The sequence below is a fragment of the Berkeleyomyces rouxiae genome (assembly GCF_048999995.1).
Source record: "Berkeleyomyces rouxiae strain 22BRR77 chromosome Unknown BrBRR77_ptg000009l, whole genome shotgun sequence".
Taxonomy (NCBI): domain Eukaryota; kingdom Fungi; phylum Ascomycota; class Sordariomycetes; order Microascales; family Ceratocystidaceae; genus Berkeleyomyces; species Berkeleyomyces rouxiae.
This window is the reverse complement of record NW_027396499.1, coordinates 990,017-1,000,499: the sequence shown is the minus strand read 5'-3', so window position 1 is coordinate 1,000,499 and position 10,483 is coordinate 990,017. Positions and strand designations below refer to the sequence as shown.

The 10,483-nt window shown below is 50.0% G+C and overlaps 1 protein-coding gene across 1 annotated transcript; it reads left to right on the top strand.

Moving 5' to 3' along the window:
* Positions 1–1,133: 1,133 nt before the first annotated feature.
* BROUX77_006860 (uncharacterized protein) lies at positions 1,134–4,899 on the top strand (the record flags this gene model as incomplete). The annotated part of the gene is made up of 2 exons (XM_073751891.1): positions 1,134–4,605; positions 4,667–4,899. 2 exons carry the CDS (start codon positions 1,134–1,136, stop codon positions 4,897–4,899), a joined length of 3,705 nt encoding a protein of 1,234 aa, XP_073603007.1.
* Positions 4,900–10,483: the final 5,584 nt, after the last annotated feature.

Genomic DNA, 10,483 nt, shown 5'->3' with positions numbered 1-10,483 from the left:
TGTGGCAGGCCCGAAGGATGGGCTTCCCTGTAGGAGAAGGGTTTGGCGAGAGAGGAAGGCACGCGATGCGCAGGTGGGGGCGGCAGAATTTGCGCGGTACGACGCGTCTACTGGTGCATACGCAGATACTACATAGATATAGATACAGAAGAAAAGTGCGCGGTGACAGGGCCGCACAAGATGCACCGAGATGCAAGTCGCAGCCAGCAAGAAAAAAGACAAGAGATCTTGGTCCTGCTCCGCACTCTCTACATGTCTGTATTTTTGTACTCCTGCCATGCTGCTCAAATCTAGATCACTCCATCTGCGGCGCAATCCCTGCCCCCAGTGGGGCTTCTAATTAAAAGGAAACCCAGAGCCAGGCCCATCCATGGAACTTGAAGCAGGCAATGAGGCAAATGGAGCAGGCCCTTGCTAAAGAAAGAAAAGAACATCCATTACCTGACCTGGTATTATTATCGTTATCAATTTTTCCACTGCTTCAGACCTAGAGACCGTCCCTGGCTCGGCCGTTGCTCTGCTGCTTTGTGCACCTGGTGCCCCTGTCGCTCAGCCCCATTTGAAACCCAGCGCCCTGTGAAATTTCGCTGGGCTGGCCTACTCCCCCTTTCTCTGCATCGTTCTCAGCAGCTGTCTGTTTTGCGTTGCTGGTTGGCTTTTGCGTTCCGATTTTTTTCTCTTTTGTGCACATGTTCGTGATCTTGCTTCTGACGTGAAGTGAAGCCTCGCCTCTGCTGACTGACGTGACTGTCTGCGTCTTCTTCTGCCATCTCAGCAGATCTTGCCACCCTTGAGCAACCAAACAACCTCCAGCTCAGCTTCATGCCTCAGTCCACTGCAGCAAGCAGCCATTCGTTTGTCCGTCGTCGAAAATACCCGACTGCGCTTTTCTTCTATTCTCGTCGCTCCTTTTAGCCTCTTTTTTTTTTTTTTTTTTACCTTTTTGCGCGCCCATTTCCATTTTGGCTTGAGCCTGTCCTAATCTGACCGCTTCTATTCTCGATTCTACATTGTGGTTGCTCGGCGCGCCACCTGGCGCCTCGCCCCTCACATCTACTCTTCTACTGGATCTCGACTCGAATCTCTGACCGACCTGCCACCACCAACTCTACTGACGCCAGCCCACGATAAAAATGCCGTGGTCACGGCGGTCGCCCCGAAGCCGCGCCCTGGCCATGACATCTCCGACATCCCTCTTCTCTCTTGCTTCGATCCTCTCTCTCGCCTCAGCCCTCGACTTCTCTGCCATCACACAACCAAATATCGACTTCTCACTCCTCGGCCGCGTCGGCATCACTGGCGACTTTTCCGGAATATCAGTCTACGAATACGCCGGCCAGAATGAGCGCCCCTACAGCACAAATGGCAGCGAGTCCATCATGGCCCAGCTGCCCAACGGCGTCTTCACCTCGTTATCAACTGTCGATGCCATCGTTAGAGCCATGTGTCAATTATCCGACTCCTCATCCGTTATTCTCGGCGGCGACTTTACCAGCCTTGATGGCAACAAAACCCACGGCCTGGCCCTCTTCGACCCTAGCTCTGGGTCTGTAACCACACTCGACGGTTTGGACGGACGCGTCAACACTCTCCTATGCGAGGAGAACGGCCTCGTCTACATCGGCGGTAACTTTAAAACAAATGATTCCATGAATGCCTTGACCTGGTCCAACTCGTCAGGCTTCAAGAACCTCGAATTTGCCGGCTTCAACGGCCCCGTGAACGCCATTGTCAAAGCGCCCAACGAGCACATCATCTTCGGTGGCGGTTTCACTGGTCTTGGGAATGCGTCCTTACCGACCGAACTCGATGGCCAGGCCATCAACCTATCCACTGCTAACATCACCGCCGAATCGACCACGAGCAACAGCGAGTTCTCCGACCCGACGTCCATTGTTTGCCGCGTCAACGATACCACTAGTGGTGGCTGGCTTCTCGAGGACAACACAGCCGGTTTCTGGAAGGCTGAGCTTGGTTATACTTTTCGTCCGACGAAATTACGCTTATGGAATGCCAACAGCGACGGCCGTGGCACGAAGACATGGAGGTTTACCGCTCTGCCTCTCAACGGTATTCTTAATATGACCTACGTCGACTCGTCTACCGGCCAGAACATCTCATGCACTAGCGAATGCCCCCTCAGCAACAATGCTAGCCAAACATACCAGGACTTTCATTTCGTCAACACAGTTGGATTCAACGGCTTCCGAATCGATATCTCCGACTGGTATGGTTCCGGTGGTGGCCTGAATGGCATCCAGCTGTTCCAGGACGACATCACTGCCTATGCCATCAACGACTTTAACGAGCCTACTTGCCTGATACCCTCCAACACCGTGTCAAGGTCATCTATTTCCGGTGCCTGGACTTCCGTGTCGTCTGGACAGAGCGATTCTAACTATCTTTCAACCTCATTAAACGGCACCATTAGTTCCAGTGACGCATCCGTAACCTTTTACCCTGACATTAGAGAAACCGGAAACTACACTGTGAATATCTACACCCCGGGCTGCATCCAGGATAACACATGTGCTACCCGTGGCCAGGTCAACATCACTGGCACCATGACTTCTGACGGAGACGTTGCGTTCTCGACCTCTTTGTACCAGACTAATAACTACGACAAGTATGATCAGATATACTTTGGCTACGTCGACAGCAGCAAGTCCGACTTTCGCCCTAGTGTAACCATTACGCCTCTCAACGGCCAGTCTGTCGAGGGCCAGACTTTTGTGGCTCAGCGCGTTGGATTTATCTTGATCAATTCGACTGGCGGGCTGAACGGCCTTTACGATTTCAACCCCAATGCTTCGACTGTGGACTTCGCCGACTTTGAGTCTTCCGAAATTAATAAACTCGGTACTGAATTTGGAACAGGATCGGAGGTGTCTTCATTGGCTATTAAGGATGAGACACTATTTGTTTCAGGAAACTTCTCCACCTCGCTTATGAAGAACATTGTTTCTATCAACATTTCGTCTAGCGATGTATCGACTCTCAACGGAGGTGTCAGCGGAAATATTGTCGCCACCCATATCGAAGGCTCATCTCTATATGCCGGTGGCTCGTTCATCAATGCTACCAATGGAGACGTCCAGGGCCTCACAAATGTTGGTCTCTTCGATATCGACTCTCAGTCCTGGTCTGCCCTTGGCGCTGGTGTGAATGGCCCTGTCAGCTATGTCGTTCCAATGGATATCAACCTGTTGAACAAAACAACTGAACGTGTCATTGCTTTCACCGGCAGCTTTAACCAATGCATTGCTTTCGACAACTATCTCTCTACTGAAGCAGACGGCCTTGCTGTCTGGGTACCTTCGGCACGGAACTGGATCCAAAACCTTGAGGGTTTCCCCCTATACAACGGCTTTGTTAGTGCTGCCGTGAACAATGTTTCCAATGTTGGGTCTCTTGTTGCCGGCTCAGTTACCTCGTCTTCTCTGGGCGCACCTGGCGCTGTTACGTTGACGGAGGGAACCCTTGGCACATTTTCGATTCACGTCTTGAACAACACCCAGAGTAGTCAGTCCAGCAGCAATACCAATCTGACCAAGCGCGCCAACCTGGAAACAATGCCGTCTTCCGGTGTTCTTGCCGGCACTTTCTTTTCATCCAGTAACCGCAACCTGACCATTCTAGCCGGCCATTTCACAGCAGTCTCCCGCAATGGAAGCTTCGTTGAAAACCTAGTCATGATTGACAGCGAAAATAACGATGAAATGAGCGGACTGGGTAGTGGTATCGACAACAGCTCAGTATTTACTGCCGTCGCTGTCACTGACACTCTACTATTTGCCGGCGGACGTGTTACTGGAAGTGTGGGCGGCTCGGGCATCGGAGGTTTGGTATCATACGACCTGACGACTGGTGCCTTTACTCCCAACCAGCCTCCTGCCATCACCGGCACTAACATGACCATCAACGCCATTTCCGTACGTCCCGAGTCTGATGAAGTATATGTTGGTGGATCCTTTTCACAGGCAGGTTCTCTGCCTTGCCCTGGCATTTGCATCTGGGATACTGCTGCCTCTCAATGGAATCAGCCCGGTATAAGTATCAAGGGCGATGTCTTTGCGATGCTCTGGAACAGCGATAACAGTGTTATTGTGGGAGGCTCCGTCCATGTCAATGAAACCACCAACACGTCTCTGGCAATCTACAACGCCAAGAGTGTTTCATGGGATGTATTTGCCGACAGCGACACTATTCTACCTGGCCCCGTTTCCCTAATGACGGCTGGATCCGACGACGTTTCACAAATCTGGGTTGCCGGTTACTCGACTAGTGACGGCAGCATATTCTTGATGAAGTGGACCGGTGATCAGTGGCTATCCACAGCGCCCACGGACATGGAGTCTGGGTCTGTCATTAGCAGCCTACAAGTCTTCGCAACCACGACAAAGCACGAAAGCAGCGAGACATTAGAGGAGAAGCAGGTGCTTGTGATCACAGGCTCGATTAACCTTCGCAACTTTGGCCCCGTGTCCGCCGTGGTGTTTGACGGCACTGGCTTTGACCCGTACTTGCTATCCATTGCCAGTGGAAACAACCGTGGCAGCATTTCTGGAATCTTTGTACAGCATGACAGCTTCTTTAAATCAAGCGGTATGTCTTTTTCCCATCATTCTTCCTCTAATCACAGGTTACTAACATGACTATCCAACAGGTGGCCACATGCGCCTTGTCTTCGTCGTTCTCATCGGTATGGCGATCTCACTTGGCCTCATACTCATCATTGTGGCTGGCGGCATGTTGCTTGACCACATCCGCAAGAAGCGTGAAGGCTACACACCCGCGCCAACTGCCATGTTTGACCGTGGCAGTGGACTGCAGCGTGTGCCTCCACAGCAGCTGCTGGAATTTCTGGAGCGCGGAGCCTTGAATGCTCCTCGGGTGTAGTCGTTGCACGCAACAATTCTCCCAATAAACAACAAGAAAAACATGACAAAAAACACAAATTCAAAAATTCCGGTGGCGAGCCTCTTTGCATTATCTTTCTGTCTCTCGCTTTCTTCCTCTTCTTACATTACTATTTATCCTTTTTTTTCTCTGCTCTTCATTGAGTTCTTCTTCTCCCCCCTTCTTTCATGGCGGATACAGACATATTTTAGCGGATTGGTGGCTTTTCATCTTGGGAAATACTCGTGGGCTTATGGGCGTTTTGTTTCTTTATTCTTCATATTGTTCTGTTGGTTCTTCTTCTCTTCGTTATATTCCCTCTTATCGACATACATACACATCTTTACAGTGCTTCTTGGTTGCCTTGTTCTACTCCCCTCTCGACTTTGTTCTTTTTTGTTCGTCTTTGCTTGTGCTGTTTTCTTTTTTTTCTTCTGGCGAATGGCGATATGATACCAGGCAGAGCCCGGCGGCCTTTGAACTTTTACTTCTGATTTTCTTCAGTCCCCTTTTTTTCTCCGTCCCATCCTCCTCGTTCTCTGTCGTCACGTTTTTATTTTTCTCGATCATTGGGGTGATGTGTGCTCTGCAACCTTCAACCCATCATCTTGTGCGATCAAGAGCTTATTTACTGAAGATTTATGATCTTAATTACCTCTTTTCCCTCATCCTTGCCCATATTTGTGTGTCTCACTGAATAAATGTCTTGAAAATCATAGTTGTACGGTGGATTACTTTTTTCGCATGCTGTGTATATTTTCATGTGTGAATGTGTTTGTGTGTCAACCAGGAATTCATGAATCGTAACCTTCATAATATTGTTTCAATGAGCCTATCTCTTGACGGTCTGAACTTTCAGGAGCTTTCAAACAAATAAGACATTCAACTAGTGAGTAGAAAACAAATCACATGGAACCCCGAAGGTCTAGATAACTAACCACACCCTGTACCACCTGAACTATCGCTGGTGTAACGTTAACTTTCCGAATGGTCGTTTCCCCCTAATTGTGAACAATGTGATGCAAAAATCTTTGAACGATAGATGCCAGCCCTTTCAGTCACCTTTTTAGTACTGTACCTTTGCAGAAGGAAGTGGTTCTTTGTTTTTGAACTCGATCTCAAGACAATCATGGCCGAGAAGGTCATCTTGCATTGGCACGATGTGACCTCCTCACAGCAATGCCCACCGATAGGGCCCCAAGCTCGGGCTTTCGCGGGAACCATTTACGGCTACGGGTAGTGTGGACTGTATGAAAGTACCCAGTGTGCTTCCTCGCTCCTCGCTTCTCCTCAGCTCCTACTAACGGTGACATATAGTACGTTCTACCTGAGATGTAGCCAAGAAGGAAGACACAGCTGCAGGTTTATGTCTTGTTAAAGAAAGAAGGGAAATGTTTAGGAAGAATGGTTCTCATCATTCGCAGGGCTCTGCATAACAGCTCAGTCTCTTCGCTGTACATTATCCCCGTTTAAAAAAAAGGGCTACTGAGGCCACACGGCTGTCTGACCAGCTCTGCTGCTCGCGAGCCCCACGAACAACTGCAGCCGAGCCAGAAGGGCAATGCATGATTGCCTTTCAGCTAACCAAGACCATAAAGCCACGACATCAGGTTCATGCCTATAGTTAGTTGGGTGAAAAGATACAAAGGATGAGGCTAAAGGGGCGGAGATGAGGAGGTTGAGGGGGCGTGTGCGGGGTCCAAAGGGCCGGAGGAGAGGACGTGATGCTGTGGCGATAGAAGCATCAGAGTCTAGGTACTTGTAGATAGGGCGAAAAGGAGGACCAGAAGAAAGAGACAACTATGAAGCTAGTGGACCACACAAGCACGGTTGGCGCTGGCTAAGTGGCCGAAGCAGAAAGGGGTAGATTTCTCCATCGAACGAGAGCCAAGCGTTCAGTCTCCCCAATGTGATGATGGCTGAAGCGAAGGTCATGCCGAGACGGCATAGTCCTATGGTAGCAAAGAGGGTGAGTTCTCCAGCAATGTCTGTGTGGTGTCTCCAACAAGAACGCCGAGATCCCCGACTACAACGGTACGAGAGAGACCTCTCTATTCCACGACAACGACAAGGTGTTACAGGTATGAAGCCACAGACATTCCAGCGAAAATAAGAAAACACGGTGTATAGTGAAGAAAGGTGAAGTGCAAGCATGAGACCTTTGGGTGGCTTGATGGACTTCCAAAAAGTCTCTGGAGATCTACATTCTCCCAACGGTGAACGTGCCGATCAGATGACATCGCGTACGACTCTTGCGCTATTTGGGCCTACAATGAAATACAGGATGACAGCTTTGAAGAAGACGACCTCACACCCAGGGAGAGACAGACACAGAAATGCCCGCGCTCTCTCTCTTGTTATGATCTTCGGATCACACGAGTTGTCGGCCCGCTAGACAACGAGGCGGCGCGTCGCTTGTACTCGTCTACAGCGCAGCCACGGCCATATCGGCCGTGGCCCTAGAAATCAAGCGGTTGCCACGAGATAAGCGACTGCTTGTGCGTCATTATGTCTGTTCCTCAGTATCCATCGGGATGGACTCGAATGATTAACCTTTCCAAAGTCTACCCCAGGGCCTGGAATCAAGATGCCGCGGATTCTCTTGATGATTCGCAAGATCTACGGGTGTGGCAGAAACTCAGACCAAGCTCTATGATAGCCGGGCATGAAAATTCTTGCTTCAGCGTCTCTTACAGGTACCTCTCCTTTTGCAGCTCGCAGTGTGGGTGTAACTGCACCATGCTCAGCTATCCCTTCTCACATACAGTTTCATGAACACTGGCTGACGCCATTGTGACTTGTCAACGTGTACGTACTCCAAAGTCAACCTCGAGAGAGAGAGTACGTGGCTGTGAGCCAGGCACAAGACCAGCAAAAAAGCGCGCACAGTAAAGATAGTCTCAAACGCCAAGGGCATCAACACACACAGTGGCAGACAAAGGTACTTGCACACATGTACAGTCACGCTGTATTATACATACACACACAAACATGCAGCGCGCCCGCCCAGCTTACGCTATAAAAACGGACAACGGGACCAATGTAACAGCGAAGAGGGGGGAGAGAGAGGCAACAAGGGGCTAGAATGAGCAGGAACAAAGACGCAAAAGGAGAAGAGACCTTGGAAGACTAAGAGACAAGAGACAAGAGCCGAAAGGTGACAATAGAGTCGGTAGAGTTGAACAGTGACAACTATAGAAGGGGAGAAAGAGATGGAGCAAGGAACAGGGCCTTCTCTAGTTGGGCTGGGGGAGAAAGAGAGGGGGGGCAAGAGTAGCGGTGACTATGAGGCCCGATACGAAATGGGTAGACTAAGGGGAAGAGAGACTCAAGTTACTGTTCCAAGGTCAGAAGACAAGAGAAGAGCCAGTAGGAAGCAAGGGAGGGATTGGAGGGCGTGGGGAAGTGAAAGGTTTTCACTCACGAGAGGAGTGTGCAGAAAGAAAGAGAATGCATAGACGTAAATGGATATGGGAGTAGGTACATGAAGGGTGCATATGGGGGCGTATGATGATCTGAAGGGGAATAGAGGCGCAGGAAACACTTATAGTACATGGCATAAGGCGACGCAATGGCCAAGAGTCAAAGGGAAACAAACAAAAGGACAAAGAGGGTTGGGGCCACCGGCAGTCGACCGTCACTGGTCTCTCCGACGCTCGATAGGGACAGAAACAGTTCAAGCCTACAGGCGGTGGACAAGCATAAGGGGGTATGTAAAGATGTGCATAGACATCCAGTGCTTGACAACGACACAAAGAACAGCCGCCTACAAGCACAATTTGTGGCTATCGGTCTCAAGAGGAGGCTGGAGAACGACCATGCCACACCCAAAAAAGGGGACCGCCAAAGTGAGCCTAAAGGAGCTTGCCATAGACGCAGATCAATGCCGCGTTCTGGCATACACTCAAGGTGCACATACCAAAGTAATGCAGTGTTTCTGGAGGCAGGATGAGGAATGGTAAGGTCCCCCGGAGGAAGAGAGAGAGAAAGGAACTTTGGGCGGCCAAGAGCATCGCCCATCTGGGAATGGAGAGAGGAGACTTTCGGCGGCTGCGGCTGCAAGTTAAATCCAAGCCGGCAGACAACTTGAAAACTCAGAGGACGAACAGGCGGAGATTGTCCACCATCCATAACCAGACAGACACAGCCAAAGCCATCGATGTGATTTTCTTTATTCCTTGGGTATAGGGATTTTCTCCTACAGGACCTCGGCCGAGTTATGCCCCGGATGCCAGTGAGCAAAAAGGAAAACAGCAATGCCCAGCGGCTACAGAACAGCCCATGCCAGCAACTGTTCCTGAGAATAGAGGCTGATCGGCATGCTTCTGTGCCAATCTCCGCAGCCCTAGACGGTATAACAAGAGCCAGACAAGAGAACACCGAGCGCACCCGCACTTGCAACAATCCAGGAACAGATAATGCGAGGCACAGGTTTCGCATGTAAGGCAATCTGCACATGAAGCAAAAGCTTGCCGTCCAAACATCCGCATGTTGAGAGATCGGGTCAATCTTCTGGGCATCGACGATCGCTCATGCGGTGTGGTATCCTGTTTGCTATTTCGATCTGCGGCGGGCCAGTCGCTCGTTTCCCCCCACGAACGGTTATCCTGCGATTCTAGCACGTATTTCCTCTCTCAGAACTGTGTTGCGAAGTCCTAGGATCGCAGTGTTCCTGCACAGTACTCTAGTTCCATCAGCCAGTCCACCCAATTCGGTGGTCGTCCTGGTGTGTGGATGCAGGAATGGTGGTTGCGGGTTATATGACTGATAGACATATAGGTCAGGGATAAGCGCAAATCTGGGCAAGGCCGAGGGCGGCAAGGAAAAAAAAAGGCAGAATTCCCTGAATGAAGTGCGGTTAACCACAGAAAAATGAGCATCTGGTGGTGCAGCGACTGCTTTTCTACGCAGCTCTTTTCACGATAATGCGCATAGCGTATAAGACAAGAGTGTGAAGAAACATTGTTTTAGTGGCGCTTACGTTCTACAAAAACCACGGCACCCTCTGTGGATGGGGGAGGGGTTGTATTCCGGCGTTTCAGGTGGTCGTAGATCTTCACTAAAGACAGTGAACGCAGGAACAACAAGAACAAGAACTACGGCATAGACGATGAGGTCCTAACTAACCATAAATTCACAGAGCAAAAAAAGAAGAAAAAACAGAACCAAAACGACACAAGCGGCAACGCCAGCATCGTGAAGCTGTTTCAATTTGCTACTGTGCTATACTTGTAATTGGCAGGTGATCGACCAGTCAACAACTACAAAACTGTAACCCCAGGGCGGATTGAGTCACCCGGACAGGGCTGTTATTACACGCGGCGTATTTTAAGATGAGCTACACGTCAAAAAGGCAAAGGGTTAGATGAGATGCGTAGTCCAAAAGGGACATATGAACGATGGGACAAGCCTCTTCTAAATAACAGGGTCCAATTCAAAGCGACAGCCCGCGCATTGGCTGGTGTCATACGATGATGTCTAATGGTGCTATGATCGAGGACTACTTGAGCAGACAAGAAAATCCATATGCTATACTTGCATCAACACAAATTATCGGTGTATCTATGTACATAGACACCTAAAC